General features: G+C 32.8%; 1 protein-coding gene and 1 pseudogene across 1 annotated transcript; both read right to left on the reverse strand.

The window, feature by feature from the left end:
- Positions 1-1,077: 1,077 nt before the first annotated feature.
- LOC123914410 lies at positions 1,078-3,853 on the reverse strand. Its single transcript, XM_045965556.1, has 2 exons — positions 3,744-3,853; positions 1,078-3,493 (listed from the first exon to the last, which is right to left on the reverse strand). The coding sequence occupies exon 2, from the start codon at positions 3,473-3,475 to the stop codon at positions 1,682-1,684; it is 1,794 nt and encodes a 597-aa protein (XP_045821512.1). The 5' UTR covers positions 3,476-3,493; positions 3,744-3,853; the 3' UTR covers positions 1,078-1,681.
- Positions 3,854-4,284: 431 nt separating this feature from the next.
- On the reverse strand, positions 4,285-9,713 carry LOC123914411 (annotated as a pseudogene).
- Positions 9,714-17,659: the final 7,946 nt, after the last annotated feature.

Consider the following 17,659-nt stretch of genomic DNA (forward strand, 5'->3'; position numbering starts at 1 on the left):
TCGTGTAATTTTAAAAGATATCGAACCCAAGGGACCAATAATCGACCTACCGTATTCTAGTGTTGCTTTGTAAATCTAAGGCTAATGATTTAAAGGATTTTGATTAATTGAATAATTAAAATAAGAAAAATAAATATTTTTTAGATTTTTTATATGTAAATAAAATATTGCTAGGACGTGCTATTAGTTGCTTCAGAGGGTTCAATGCTTAATTCGCGCTAGACAAACTGTTAAATATTCGAAACTATATTGATTTAAAAATACCAATCTCAGCTCTCGCAAATCTTGACTAGTATTATAAATTATAAAGGTGGTGCTTAACTCTCGTCCTCACACCCGCTAATAAAATACTCTTTGAAAAACAATATAATTTAATTAACTCTAATCCCAACTCTCGTTGCGAATTAGATTTAATGTTCAGTTTTTACTATCTAGTAGAAATCTCACGCTCTCGCTCTATTGATTTTTACTTTAATTAATTCTCACTCTCGTGACGAATTATAGTCAACGTTTAATTAAAAACTGCTTAGGAAAATAAAACAGTCGCCAGTTTTCAAGAATTATATTTGATTTAAAAACACTAATCTCAGCTCTCGCAAATCTTGACTAGCGTTATACTTAGATAAAATAAATGCTCAGCTCTCACACACTCACTTACCTATATAAGTACCTTTGAAAATCAATATAAAACTCATTAATCCTAAATAGCTCTCGCGGACTTTAGAACTAACGGTCAGTTTTAACTATCCGACCCTAAACCTCAACTCTCGTCAATGTTGGTTTATTGCCTTTAAAACAATCCTCACTCTCGTGACGAATTATTTGAAAACGTATTTATTTAAAACTGGTGGTTGAAAACTATTAAGCACGAATTAACTACCGAACCCCTATTAGCTACTAACTACACATCCTAGCAACGCTAAATTTAGCTAGACATAACTAAAACTAAAGACATAAAAATAAAATAAGCAAATAAATAAAAAGACATAATAAAAATAAAAACAGAAATTAAAAGCATAAAATAAAAGCAATAAAATAAAGACAAGAAATAAATAAGGACATAAAATAAAATAAGAACCTGAAATAACAAAAGGAATCTCGAGTACGGACTCCGACAGCGTAACGGCAGGAAATAAAAAAAACTTATTTTATTCTCAACGGAGAATAAAATAATACTAAACTCTCAACTTTAGAGAAGAAAACCTTGTGGTACTAAGCCTAGTTCTCAATTCTCCAAGTCAAGTGTTATGTTTTTGAGTGAAGAGAACTAGCCTATTTATACTAAAATACAAGGAGGAAAAGACAGAATCTGGCCGATGTGGAACTTTTAGCTGAATAGCGCGTCACCGTTTGATATGATGGACGGCCATGATGAGAAGGAAGTGGCGAGGGCCACTTGGTGCAAGCTGGCGGGCGCCATTTGTTTTCCTTGTGGGCTTGGCTGGCTCGTGGCTTGGGCTGCACTTGTGTGGCTTGGCTGCACTTGTGTGGCCCATTTTTGTCCATTCTTGCTCCTTTTCGGTCCGTTTTCGCTCCTTTCTTCAACTCGTACACTTTTTATCTGTTTATTTAAAATATGAGAAATAAGTAACTATTTATATAATAAAACTTCGGAATCGAAATAAAAACATATAAAATATAATAGTAAATTAACTAAATAAATAGCATATTTTTAGGTGTATCACTGACCACCATAATATCCTTTAAGAAATGCCCCATCTAAACCAATTATTGGCCTACAAATTAAAAAACTTTCCTTACATCCCTTGAAACAAATGTAAGCCCTTTGGAAATGTGGACACAAAGGCCTTTCAGGATGTTCCAAGTCAGCCTCATCACCTTGAAATGGTGTAGTAGTGACTATAACTGTTGAACCACGGTTTGATCTTAGTAACTCATGGGAGTAGTCATAAAACCTAGTGTATTGTTCTCTAAATGACCCATCTACTAAATCAAAAGCAATACCCCTGGCTTTAGATGCTTTGTTCTTAGATATCTTTAAATTCCATTTTTGTTGTGTTTTCTCCATAATATCAATCAATTTCAAATTGGGATTCTCTTTAACCCTCTTATGTAATCTTTTTCCCAACCATTTGGCACTAAGCATTTTGACCTTAGGTTCCCTATTACACTTATGCTCATCTTTAACAAACATCAATTGCCAAGTTTCTTGCCCTGGCATATGTGAACAGTAAGCATTCCATACACAACCACTTTTACAAATCAACCTTATCCTCTTCTTGTCATTCTTCTTATATTTAATAGCTCTTTGAGACTGGATTGCATAACATCTTATTGCTTCTTGAAACTCTTGTTTACAAGCAAAGTACATTCCAGACTCCCACTTATAATCTCTCATTGATGATGGCATCTTAAAGGTTGGCAATTTGTAATTACTAGGCCATTCTGTGTCATGCTCATCTTCATCCTCACTATCCTCAACTTCATTCTCAATGTCACTATCACTTCCACTATCTAGCTCCTCACTATTATAATCCTCAATATCACTCAATCCTCCAACAAAGGCTTTATATTTACTCTTGTCAATATTCCCAACATCTTCTTCAAATAACTCATCACCTTGTGCAGTTTGTTGTGCACCTTGAACAACAGTATATATATTAGAGTTATTATTCTTCTTTTTTGGTCTTCCCTTCTTGCTTGTTGGTTTGCTAACATTACACTCTTGCCTCACTTTCTTACCTTTCTTTCCCTTTCCCTTTGTCACAGGTTCATCAACAACATTTTCCTCCACAACAGTCTCATCCACAACAGTCTCATCCGCAACAGTGTCAAAGTTATCTTCAAGCAAACAATCTTCTTCTGGATCATCAAAGTGTATTCCCAGGGCACTATCTTCACTGTCTTCATCATACTCAACTTCATTTAATAAATCATCAATAACATCATCATCAATTCTCACACCTTTCCCTTTTTCAGCAGTTGGGCCAACCTTATCTCCCTCAGTAGGGCCAGTTGGGCCAGTTTCATTGACTCCCTCACTTGGCCCATTATCATTTAAGTCATCAGTTGGACCATATTCATTTACTCCCTCAACAGACCCATTTTCTTTTACTCCCTCAGCAGGCCCATTTTCATTTACTCCCTCAGCAGGCCCATTTTCATTTACCCCCTCAATAGGCCCATATTCAATCGCTTCAATGAATTCAGGCTCAGCCATTGGATGCATAAGATACAGGTGGACTCTTCCATCCATTCGTGCTATATTTTTCATTCTATTTGCATCCATATCATCCTCCAACAAAACCAACTCATTTACATCTTGTGGGTCATAAAACCACATTGTGTCTATACTTGGGTATTTCAATTTCTTCTTAATCTCTCCAACAAACTCAAAATACGAAAAATAATCTTCATCAACAAACCAACTTACATCTGCTCCAACATACCCATTGTGATCAAACTCTTCAAACCACCCCCCATGATGTACCACCACCTCCAATCTATCATCCATGAATAATACACACCACACCTAATAAAATAACACCCAAAATAAACGGACGGACCACAACAACAAGAAGACAACAAACACAGAACCCTAAATCATAAACAAACACTAAAACCAATAATAAACTAGCAACAAGAAGAAGACAACAAAATTCCAATAACAATCTAAAACAATTCGAAATCTAAAACAGAAAAGAAACAAATACAAAACCCTAAATCGATTCGATTTGTAAACACAAACACAAAGTTAAACATAAAAAGGATCGATTTGTAACCTGGATGTGTAGTGTCTCCTTCGATTAGCCTTCGATTCACCTTCGATTCGTTGTCTCCTTCGATTCGCCTTCGCGTCGCCGTCGTTCGCCGTTAGCCGTTCGAAAGCTTCTGAGTTCGCAAGCTCTTTCTTTTTTTCCTTTCTGAGTTTTCTTTTTTATCTCTTTTGTTTTTTAATTTGCCATTTTTTTTAAAAAAATTTTAACTTTAAGTTTTTTTAAAAAAATTAAATGATTTACCTAGTAAGCAGCCATGTAAGCAGCCATGTGAGCAGCCACGTAAGCACCCAGTTTGCCACCTGTAAAAATTAACAGTTTCTGGACGGAAAGGACCAAAATATTTAACGGCAGGTCTTTAAGGGACCAATTTGGCCCTTTTTTCTTTAAGGGACCAATTTGAAACTATAAATGTCTTTAAGGGACCAATTAAGTAATTAAGCCTATAATAAAATGTAAAATCAAATTAAAGACATACAATTTATGCTATCAATTGGACCTTTTTTCTTCAAAATTTAAACACTTGCCTTCATGAAGCATAGGGAAATACTGGACCAATGCAAATCATATCATTAATAATCATTAAACATAGGACAATTATGTCCTCGTGAGCTTAGCTCGGTCGGTAGGGACATCGCACTATATGTGCAGGAGTCTGGGTTTGAACCCGGGACACTCTACTTATTCACCTTTAAGGTGGATTTTCTAGTCACTAGGCTACTTGACAAAAAAAAAATATAGAACAATTACAAATGAATGAAAGACAAACGGGCAATAAGTTTTTTGAATGCTAATATTATAAATTTTATTATTGTGCATATATAAGAAAAGTCCAAAAGATTCATCAACATGGGGGCATGTCCGGCGGCGGAGGCAGTAGTGTTCCCTTCAAAGATTTGCCATTCTTCACAATAAACACTGTCTCCATGCCCCAAGAGAGGTGGCGGTCTAGATGACAGTGCATGAACCATACTCCTGTAATTGAATGCACACACAGTTCATACAACAATGAGTTTTGAATTAAGCAAAATGAGAGGGAAATAGTTAAATATAAATACAGTTCTTTGTATTTTCTTTTTTTCAATAAATTCATGATGACTTTGGGATCACCTTACCTTAAAAACAAGATGTTTACTGTGTATAAAAAATATAAGTTCAGTAGGACACATACCAGGATTGGTGGCGACGAACCTAATAGCTGCCCATCCATTTTTAGGCACCGTGACCGTATTCACAAGTGAGGATCAACCAGATTGTAGTTCATGGGGTCCTTACTTTTGTTGAAATTACCAAATCCATATCCAACAACATGGAAACTATATCCATGTAGATGCATTGGATGGTCTAACCCTGATATCAAATTTGTGTCTTGGAAAACAAGTTCAACATTTGTGCCATATTTTAGAACTTTAACTTTAGTTCCTCGCTTTGGTGTTTGCAAGGTCAAAGGCAAAGAATCTGCAGTGAAGTTAAATATATCAGGTGGCAAATTTGGAAATCCCTTTTTGTATACCCCATTGATATGATAGTAATAAGCTTCTAGTATGTCAAAGGTAGGGGTTTGAAAACTTATGTTGGTCATGCTAGCAGCTAATTTGGTTCCATTTGGGCCTTCACAGGATTGGTTATTGGGACATGGAAAGGTGTTGATAGAAAGTGTAGTTAGCATATGAGTGTTGATTTTTTTTGGGACACCATGAGAGTAGTTATCAGGTTTGCCTCTAATGCTTGTGATGAAGTCAAAAGCTGCTGTTGTGTCATTATAGTCTGGAAGATTAGGTAATGAAGGAGTTGAAAGTGGAGTAGAACTCCCTTTGTATTGTAATTGTACTATAGCAGTGGTTGTGGTGTTATCATAAGCTACTCCTACTCCAGTTGAATATGCTCTTGCAGCCATATAGTAGTTATCAGGTTCTTGGTTGGCATGAAACAATATATCCATTGTGTTTCCTGGTGATATGCAAATGTAATCACTTGTCATTGGTTTGGTGTACATAGCATCAACACCGACAACAGTGAGATTGTGTTTAGCAATTGACATAAAGAGAATGAGATTCATTGCCGCATTAACCACACGTAGAAGATATGTCCTTCCCCGCTCCACTGTTAGCTTGGATGTTTCTGAAAAATAAAAGAAGTTGAACGTTTAGAGCCAAACATCCAAGACAAGATACAAAAATGTTTGAAATATTATGAGATATATATTTCTTCTTTTATTTTTAGGTGAGATATAAATTTCTTATAGTGTTAGTATATTATTAATGGTTATTTAGAGTTTTTAGTTCAGAAGTGCTTTATGGAACGACAAAAACAACCGACGAATGGCACGACCAAGCCACACCCAATTTCCTTTTTTTGATTTTTTTGAATTAATTGCAAGAGAAATTGTCGCACACATTCATTATCAGAATATGTTGTTCAGAATAGTAACTTCCTTCTTATTTTACCGCGCCAAAAGCACTGTAAGCCGCCGCCAATTTTGTTGATCTCGCCGCAACTTCTACAAGCCACAACAGTTGCCGCAAACACCATAATATATGTGCATCATCAAAACAAATTATCTCTATCATCGTGGTTGCCGTCTCCATTGTAGCCTTCATCATTGTTTTCTCACCGTAATTGTCTTTACCGCCGCTGCCATTGTTGTATTCGTCCCCGCGGTTCTGTTGTATTCGTCGTGTTTTCCCTCTTTGCATCAAACACCACCACTATCTATATTCGATAGATACACATACACGATCAGTGGCGGAGCCAGGACCCTAGGACAAGGGGTGCAAAAAAAACTCTGGTAGAAATGTAAAAATAATTTTAAATAATACTATTTTTTTTTTGAAAACTTGGTATCCGGCCATATGACCGACTAATCCAAGAGAATCAATCCCACCGTCCACTTGTAGGAGCCCATTTAAATAATACTAGTAATAAATATTTTTAATATTTATTATTATATGTGGAGAAAAAGTAAAATAGAAATGGGTCAAACAACGAAGTAAGCAAATTCATGACATTGAGCCATGTTAATGAGATAAAATATCTTTGAGTTGGGTGCAACACAACAAACTCAGGGGGTTCAAATAGTAATAAAAGAGGATAATTGGAGTAAATGTTAAAGGTTCAGGGGGTGCACTTGCATACCCTCAAATGTATGTGGCTCCGCCCCTGAACACGATCGATAAAGGGAATCAAATTGAAACATATATATGATCGTTCATCTGCAGATTTGTTGTGGGGTGGTGGTGTTGCAGTGGCGTCACATGAGGCACGGCGACAATATCATTCCATGACGTTGTGACGGGACCTCGAAGTTACATGTATGAACGATTTGTAACCATGCAGAAGGGGTATAGTCAAGGCAATAACGAATTGTCAATAAGCGATGGAGTTGCAGGCAAGGGAGAACGCTGATTTTGTTTAAACAGAATCAAGTAATTTTAATCAGAATTTAATATGGAGCCACGTCATGTCATCATATTTGCACGAGTGAACCTGTCGTGCATACCAGCATTTTCCTTTTTAGTTACATGAACGTCCAATCATATTTAATGTTATGCGCCATAATATTATTTTCTAAAACATTTTCATAAACATCTATATAGTGATATTTTGGAAATGGATTCCCCGGAGTCACTATTTGACTGCAGGTAAATCTTAGCCATCTATTTTTAAAACTAGATCCATCAAAATTTAATTTAAAGACATGCAAGACATCTGCATGATTTTTTTTTTGTTACAACATGACTGCATGAATGCATGTATTTTTTGACTGAATAGAATTCTGGTCCTGATATTTTAACCATCTCATAATACATGATTTTTTTTTTGTCAAGTAGTTTATTAGTTAGAAGTTCCACCTTAAAGATAAATATGTGGAATGTTGGGGGTTCCAAACTAAGTTTCTATACATAGTGCAATGTCTATGTCCCTACCAAATTCATTTTATAAATGTCATTCTTTACTTTACATATTCTCTCTTTTTTTTTTTGACTATTTACTATTCACTATTTACTATATAAAAAAAAATTGATTTCAAACCATTAGGTTTGGTCTAGTGGTAAGAGGTTTGAGTAATATGTTATAGGTCCTGAGTTCGATTCCCAGCTTATTATAAACAAAAAAAATAATTGATTTTGAAGGGAAAAAAAAAAGTATTATTCCCTCCGATCCTATATATAAGAAACATGTCACTATCAAACAATCATTTCCTTGATTTGTTGTGGTGTTTCATTGTTGAAATCGACTTCCTGAAGAGAGAAGGATGATTTGCAAAGATTTTTAATTTGATTTTTTTTTAATAAAATTCAATTTATGATGTGACAAAATTTAATTGGTTAATCATGTAAAGGGTGTTTTACGGCGTCTTTGCATATCCAGTGCACTCTTTTGTATTAATGTAATTTTTTTTTACCAGTATTATAATTTCAAATTACATCAAATTTTGTTTTGAACGATTTATATCGAATTATATACTATCGAGTTGATCATAATATCATTATAGATCTATTTGGCGAATTTAAGATTATTAGTGTCAATTTTTCTTTGAACTAGAATAACAGAAAAATATTTATACATTTACCTGACTTGGAGCAAGGATACAAATCTCCTGGTTGACCATTTATAGTGATAGCATCAGATGAGTTTGGACCTCCTCCACTTTGAAGAAATTCTCTCAAGACCTCGTTGACATCACTTTTCCACCATTCCGCTAGTAAGCAAAAATTAAATAAAACATTAAAAAACACTTTCTATTTTTTGGTTCATAGACAAATTAAATGACAAAGTTACTAAAAACTCACACACATAAAGTGGAGTGACCGGATTTCGAACCCCGATCCTAACGTCTGACACTAGCAATTTCGACATGTCTGCCATTTGAGCTAGTATTTTGTGGACAAAAACACTTTCTATTTAACTATACTAATATACACAACATATGATTAAAAAAAATAAAAAAATCATACCAAATATGATTGGTATCTCTTTGTAAGGTTTAATAAAAGTGTAGGTACTATTTATTTTAGGATAGATAATGATAGCCCCATGGACAGTTGCTCTAGTCCAATCACTATGAGCATGCCACCATAAAGTCCCTTCTTCTTCTGAAAAAATCACTTTTTGTCTGAATTTCTCTCCAGGTTGAATTGGACATTGAGTTATGTACTCAGGACCATCTGGCCATGGATTCCTAGGCTGCTTTACTCCATGCCTGCCCATTTAACCATTTAAAAACTTCAATTAATTTACCATCCATGTTGTTGTGTTTGTTGCATGTGTCATCAAAAATTAAAAAATAATACCAATGTATAGTTATGTTGTGGTTTCCCTTGTTATAAACATTAACAAAGATTGTATCACCATGGAGGACTCTTATCGTTGGCCCTGGGAATTTTCCATTTACAGTCAATATGCTTTTTGTGCTACACAGTCTTGTGTAATTGGTTTCTTCCACCTGCAAAGATTAATCAATTATTACATATTTACATATACTATATGCATGCATGTATGTATTGATTAACTTACGATCTAAGATACTCCTATTGTATATATGTGACAAATATTATATTATACATACGTGTTTCAATTATATTACATACCAAACAGTTTCATGCAACAATTTTAGTGTAGTAAAAAAGTTAAAAATATGCAAATTATAGTATATGGTTATGATAGCTACTCGCTGTCAAAAAAAAAATATGATAGCTACTCTATATGTAACATTTACTGTAACAAAAATCCATAAAATAAAATAAAAAAGTAATTGTCACAAAATGAGAGGACTCACAACAAAATTATAATGAGTTCGAGTTTTGAAGTGACTTCGAGTTTGGAATTGGGAACTAAGAGCAATCAAAGAAGAAATCAACAGAATTTGGAGGAACAATTCTTTGTAAAATGACATTTTAATGAATGAAAATGTATAATTTTGGGTTATGAATGCATTTGTGTTTGAAGGGGGTTTTATACTTTAAGTGAAGAGATGTGTGGCCAACTTTTTTGACTCATAAATGCTACTTTGAAGTTAATGTTAAAAATAAAATTTTTAAGAAAATCACAATAAAATATGTTCTTTGTCTTTACAAAATCACAATATTTTTTGTTTTTAGTCCTTTTAAATTTTGATAGTAAATTTAATTCTCTAAAATATTGCAGTTTGTAAGAATAGTTCGTATTTTAAAAAAAATTACAAAAAATTAATAGTTTTAGTTCTTAAAATAGTCCTTATAAAATGAGTCAGGATCCGTTGACACCAACTAGTTTGACACCAAATGTTACACCTCTCAATAACGTTTTAACCGATATAAATTTTATAAAATCCACCGTTGAATTGAAAGTTTACATCATATAGATCATTTGTGTAAAATTTCAGACAAATCCAAAATCATTTGATATGCTATTGAGACACATAAAGATTAACGGCATTTAAAAAAATACAAAAACCGTTAATTTTGATGTATCTCAATAACATATCAAATGATTTTGGATTTGTCTGAAATTTTACACAAATGATCTATATGATGTAAACTTTCAATCCAACGGTGGATTTTATAAAATTTATATCGGTTAAAACGTTATTGAGAGGTGTAACATTTGGTGTCAAACTAGTTGGTGTCAACGGATCCTGACTCTTATAAAATATAAATAAATATTAAAAGTAAAATCTTTAAGAAACTATACTTAAAAACTCGTAATCTTACATGGACTAAAATCATATCTAAAAGTCACCAAAATTTATACATGCACCTAACACAACATCAAGTAAATTAGAAAATGTCATTAGCAAACTAATAGACATTTGAACCACTAGTAATCACTCATAATCTATACATATACAAGAAAATCCTCATTTACAAACAGATTTTATAATCACTTAGTGGCAGGATTTTTCCCTCAATAAGTTATTGGCGGAAAATTCTACCAGAAAGTATTAAATTCCGCCAATTTATTTACCACGATTTAAAAATATAAAAATAAAACATATTGTAGGAAATTTCGGTACACCCTTATTGGCGGAAATTTCCGCTAATAAGTTAATAAGGAAATAAAAAATTGTTTAAAAAAAGAAAGCAAAGTGTAATCCGTAAGAACTAAGAGCAACATTAGCGCAGTGAACTAACGGCCCAATTCCTTATAGTCAACGCAAGTTATAAGAAACTAGCATTATATGTAGTGTGACATGGCAGGTGGGTGCACTAAACTTTTGTGCACATCAACTAATTAAGCAACGGCAACAAACATATTGTAATGCCAAAAAATTATTATTTTATTCAATCAAATCATGGTTAAATAGTCTACTACCAATGGTTGTGTGCCAACGCCAAAAGATTACAAACTATGTGGGGTCATGTTTTAGTTCTTTATAAACAACCACCATTAAAGTAAAAATCACTTAAATCAACTATAAATTTTTTAAATCCTACATATCATTTTGGGCCCACAAAAAGTAACTTAGTTTATCCACTTAGTTTACGTCCACTAAAGATGCTCTAAGAGGTAGAGCTTCCATGATCCAAGTGACTCATCTAACTTTCCATATCCACCATAGATAAAATCACATCCAAGGGATCACATTGAAACATTATCACACATTCACGGCTAAACATGTTGAGTCATTTTTAATTCTTTTTATTACTTATTCTATTATATTTATTAATTTTTCACAAACAAATCTGAGATTGTAAAGTAGATTCATTCTTGCGATTATCCCTTTCTCAAAGTTCAATGGTTGCCATACATTAACATGTCATTCCAAATGGATATACACAGAGCCTCAGATTTTGCCCAAATTAGTTTCTTCTCAAATGAAAATCACGTTGACTGTATTGTTCACTAAAAATGAGTGGTTTTATATGTTTTCGATTTCGAGTGATGGAACGATAACGACAAAAATTACTACTAGAATTACAGACTCCGGCAACGAAGAGTGGTGAAAGTTCTGAGCTTGAATCTCCCAAGAGTGTTGTCATCAAGCATTATCCAAGTTCAAGGAAGAACAAAGGGTTGATTTGGTTCTTGAAAGGGCACAGAATTATCTCAAAAAGATTCGACATTTTAAAAACCTTTTTTTCTTCTTCTTGATTTTACTAACATTTTAGTTTTGTTAATTGTTAGTAGTATTTGATCAAAAATAAATAAAATTGTTAGTAGTATTATGTTTTACTAACAATGATTATGCTTCCTCTTTCGTTATGCTCACAAAAATGTTCAAACCAATTATTTTTTTTTATTTTTTTTTAAAACAGAATAAGTTACTGGCGGAATTTGCCGCCACAAAATAATAATATTAAATAAAAAAGGACGGATAAGTTACTGGCGGATTATTCTGCCACTAAGTTGCTTTTTCTGACATATCACTTTCTGGCAGATTTTGTGGCGGAAATTTCCGCCAATAAATTTAGTGACGTGCGATTTACTGGCAGACTGGATCCGCCAATAAATATGTAGTTATTGACGGATTTAGGCACTTTGTGAGGGAATAATTCCGCCAATAAATACAGTTTTTCTTGTAGTGACATGCATGCATATGGGAGAGGGTGTGGGGTCGGAGCACCCTCCCTTCAATGCATAGTGATGCAAAGAAAAAGAATGGTTCCTATTAGGATTAGTCGTGGTTCAGTTTGAATTAGTTTTAAATGAAAAATTGATCCAATTTAAAAATAATTTTATTTGTAGTTCGGTTTGGTTTTGAATGATAAAGAAAAAATATATAATTCGATCCGATCCAATTTTATACGGTTTAATTTGGATCGATTTTTTGAATATTCAAATTATTAATTGTAAATTATTTTTTATTAAATATTAATATTATAAAAACACTATAAAATAATATTTTGACTTTTTTTCCGAAATAAATATTAAGTTTGATGTAAAATATAACATAATACATATACTTAATATTTGGGAATGACAAATATCAATTATATTTGAAAGATATCAAAAAGTAAAAAATAGATTAAATGAAACTAACAAATAGTATTAACAAAATTTTAAATGAACAAAAAATAGATTAATGTCTTGTTCAAAAAAAATAGATTAATGCACTATATATTTATACTAATAAAAAGATAAATAAATATTAAAATATGTATGCGATTTGGTTCGGTTTGGATCAGTTTTGAAAAATCAATCCAAAATTCGATTTAATCTAGCGATTTGTACAAAAGGACATCCAAACACATCAAAAAAATTCGATTTTTACTGTTTTCGATTTTTATAGATCGTTTTTATTTGGATTGGTTTGGATTTAAACACCCCTAATTTTTATACTTCGTTGTTTGGTTTTTTTTTTTTTTTTTTTACTAAAACATAACGATATTCATTCATTCAAATTGGCATAGTACATCAATCAAAACCATTACAAATGAAAATTCGCACTAAAAAAGATGAATCTGCGAATAAGCTCACAACATCCGAATTAATAGCATAAAACGGCTTAATGTAGCCTACGATCTATATGACGGAATTCAAATATCCAGAATAGTCGTGCATCCGGATCTGCAACATTGATGATGCTATAGTCATTGAATCTGCACCGAATATGGATCAAAGTAAATCTGCAAATATGAACAAAACAAAACCATACTAAGACGGAACAAACACCGTACCAAGACGAGAAATCAAAACGAATAACTCCGTATAAATATGAGATTAAAACAACACCAAACAAAAAAAATCACAAAAAAGAAAACTCAAATAAAACCTAAAACTACGTGAAATATCACTTATTTAAAGTAAACATAAAATAAGAAAAATCAAGAAGGGTGATTTTGGGTTCATGAACGAGAGAAAGAAGCACATGAAAAATTAGGGTAAATAAGATGGCTGCGGCGGCTGAGAAAGAAGCAAAAGCAAAAAAAGTATCAATTATCTAGTTCTCAATATTGTTGAAAGATTTATATTTTGATGTGGCTGAGAAAGATGGCTGCGGCGGCTGAGAAAGATTCATATTTTGATGTGGCTGCCCCCACATCAAAATTCGTTGGTACTTCATTCACCACAAAACATGGTTTGTATAATGGTGGTAAAAAAAAAAAAAACACAACTCAAACATATCTAGTTACACACTGTATTATTTCTCCTCTCCCCGCCACCAGGGGCGGTTCTAGTCCAGTAAGTCTGGACAGTTGTTTGAGCTCTAGTTGAAATTGTTGGTATTTTCTTTTTTTGAGATTAAATTGTTGGTATTTTTAGATGTTAGTTTAAGGTAAAATTTAGATTTTTAGAGTTAGTTTAGAGCTTTTAGGGGTTAACACATATATTATATCACATGTGAGATTTTACTCAGACTCTATAATAATTTTGGCTTGGCGATTGCCCACCGCTATTATCAGGGGGGACGGATGTATACTATTAAAAATTGGGGCAGCTGACCCCACTCCTTCAATTATCTTTTAACCAATAAATAAACATTTTTATGTGCTGCCCCACATCAAAGTTGTTGGTATTTTTAAATGTTAGTTTAAAGTAAAAGAGTTTAATTGATATGCACTGACGGTGTAAAATAGTTTTACACGATCGTCCAATAAATAACCATCATTTTGCCATGTCATGTCAAGAAAGTGGGGCGAAGTGAGGTGATGTGGCGAAAAACATGGTTGGTATTGGTCGACAATGTAAAATTATTTTACACCGTCGGTGCATATCAATTAAATTCAAAGTAAAATTTAGATTTTTAATGTTAGTTTAGAGTAAAATTAAATTTTTTAGGGATTAATTCATATATTATATCACATGTGAAATTTTACTCTGATTCTATAATAATCCTAACTTCGAAATTGTCCGCCGCTAGTACCGAGGACGCATATACACCATAGGAAATGGGGGCAGGTGACCCCACTCCTTCAATTATCTTTTAACCGATAAATAAAGATTTTTATGTGTTGCCCCACATCAAATTTTGTATTGCCCACTCACAGTCACAGCCCACATATGGTACTTTAAGAAACTAATATAATATTTGTTTAAGTTTTGCTACTGTATATTGCCATGGAATTGAGGCGCATTTTAGGATGGGAGACCATGATAGAAATGGAAACACTCAAACAAATATTTTCATTTCAACTTCCAATAATACAAAAGAAAGAAGAAGAAAAAATCTCAAGTTCTCAACTCTATGTCTCCTATTTTAAATTTTACGACTTGTATATTTTGGATTTTCTTTTATTTCTTTATTTTGTTTTGGCTTAATTCTTATTTTGATCCACTATTTTATTAAACTCATGAAAATAGTTTTTCTTTTTTAATCTTTAATATTTTCACATTTGTTGTAATTTTGATCCTAACTCGTGTTTTTTGTCCTAAAAGTGACGACTTTTGATGCTAGCAAAAGTGAATATTGGTCTCAAATGTGATCTTTCATCTTTAAATTCAATGTTAGACAATAAATTCATTATTAGGATGCTAAAAATCACCATTTTTAGAGGAAAATATGAGTTGGGATAAAAATTGCAACAAATATGAAAATAAAGGACAAAAAAATTTGATTTTAAAATAGGAAGACTATTTTCATAAATTTGATTTTAAGTTAGTCCATTTAGTCAAGTTTATGTTTAAATGGTCCTCGTGGATAACTTAAGGGGTGTCACGTGGAAGTTTTTGACAAAATTAACTCGAAATTAGATGAAAAGAATGAATTTATACTAATACCAGTGATGTAAAGGCCGAACTTAAAAATTTATAATAATCATTTATAATATATGACATTGACCCTGCTAATCAAAAATTCTGTATCCATCCCTGGCTATTGCAATAAAAATAAAATGACACTTATTTTAAAGCAAATTTTTTTATAGCAACGAATACCCCCTTCCAATTAAATTTTTCTATAACAACAAATACCCCCCATCATCAAATTTCAATTCTATTAAATTTTCTATTCCTTTTAGGCCCTTATTAAATAATGATATGATAACAACAAATACCACCTTCAATTACAAGGACCATAGATTGCTTATATATAAAAAAAAACAGGGACCATGGATATACGTATACTCTGTAATAATTAATAATTTAGAGATAGATATATTATATGAAATTAGAACACACTTACTTGATAATCATAATCACAAACCATCGTTACCGGAAGCGCACCAATATCGAAACATCGATATACTAGACAAGGTCTTCCTTTGCCTATCACTTGCTCCGGTCTTTGAGGTCTTTGATGGGGAAGACAACAAATGAGCTTACTGTGTTGTTTGTACGTGACGGCAAAGGGGACCTAGCCAATCTTATATAAGATCACAACCCTAGTACCACCCATCATGGACTCTAGAGTTGGGCCTACACTTTGTTTCTACACAAATCAGAATTAGTGTTCAAGCCCATTATTACTGATCACAATTATCGGGCTTAAGCATCATCAAATGGATCACAACAACATCAACCCGTTTTTATTAAAACCAAAACTCACAATTGATTGCAGCCCACATAATATTGGAAAATATTCTAACATTCTCCCACTTGGGCAAAATCAATTGTATATTTTTAATTTGAGAAAACATTTTGAAAACGACTCTCGGGTTGATAACATATTTTAACGTGGCCACAATGATCCCAAGATGCAACATCTAATTAAGACTCCGTCCAACAAAAGTTAAATGATATCGAATCATAGCAGTAATTATATCATTATCGATACAACACCTTCCATGGTTACAAATACCACCTAACCCCGTCGACTAGTCATCTGTGTAGAGTGTAGCGAGAAAATGATATGTCTGTGATCTCAACCATACTATCATTTTCTTCGTCAGTCCTCAATTTCTCTCAAATGCATTAAAGCCAGAGAAATTCAATGGTCCATAAGATACCACAAGTCCAAGCTCCCAAATGATGTTGACTACTGCAGTATAATGATCTAATCAACATCGAGCTCCAATATTTTAGACATAATTTCTCTCAAATGCATCAAAGCCAGAGAAATTACATGGTTCTTAAGATACCATAATGCCTCAGCTCCAAAATAGTGTTGATCACCGGCTAAGTGATCCCGACAACACTGAGCTTAATTTATTTATTTATGTTTACACATAATGCCTCAGCTCCGAAATAGTGTTGATCACCGGCATAGTGATCCCAACAACACTGAGCTATAATATTTATTTATATAATGCCTCAGCTCCAAAATAGTGTTGATCACCGGCATAGTGATCCCAACAACACTGAGCTATAATATTTATTTATGTAATGCCTCAACTCCAAAATATTGTGGACCACGGGCACAGTCCTAATAACACTGAGCTCAAAATTTTCACATATATCAATTGTCATACACTACGGTTCCTTCAGCAAGGCACAACAATCCATCATATTGCATAAACTAAAGCCTGAATCAAAATTTTGAATTGACTCAAAAACCCAATCCATCATATATGAAAACTTGAATTATTTAGGTAGATAAGTCTCTATATCTCCAACAAACCATGATACATGGTTATTTTAAAATGAATAACAGTAACCAAAGCTTCCAGCTAAAGAAAGGAACGTGTGAATGAATATGTACCCATATTTTGTAAAACCACACATTCACAAAATCACATAGGCTCAGTTTAAGTCAACAAGCTTTTGATCTCCGCAACAAATTAGCCAAACAAACCAAACCAAAATTGAGACTAAGAAAAATTATCAAAAACAAGAATTCTTTCATATCTGTACATATAAGGCAAAGGTATGCATCACCTGTAGCATAAAGATCTTATACTTGATAGACTATAAAAAAAAATGTGTATAAGAAAAGGATTCACACATTTTACTCTTATATGATAGCAAATTGTAGTGACAGATTCATAGTGAACAACTTTATTTATTTATTTATATTTGATAAGAAATAATTTCAACATTATAAAAGAGTAAATATAAAATTTAAAATAACTCCCACTAATGAAACATATCAAAAGAATCTTAATTATTTGTCACTTATTCAAATG

This window comes from Trifolium pratense, linkage group LG3 (genome assembly GCF_020283565.1).
Source record: "Trifolium pratense cultivar HEN17-A07 linkage group LG3, ARS_RC_1.1, whole genome shotgun sequence".
NCBI classification, from domain to species: Eukaryota; Viridiplantae; Streptophyta; class Magnoliopsida; order Fabales; family Fabaceae; genus Trifolium; species Trifolium pratense.

Bases quoted from the DNA above. Each gene is read 5' to 3' on its own strand.
- LOC123914410 (XM_045965556.1), bottom strand. From the start codon at position 3,475: ATGGATGATAGATTGGAGGTGGTGGTACATCATGGGGGGTGGTTTGAA.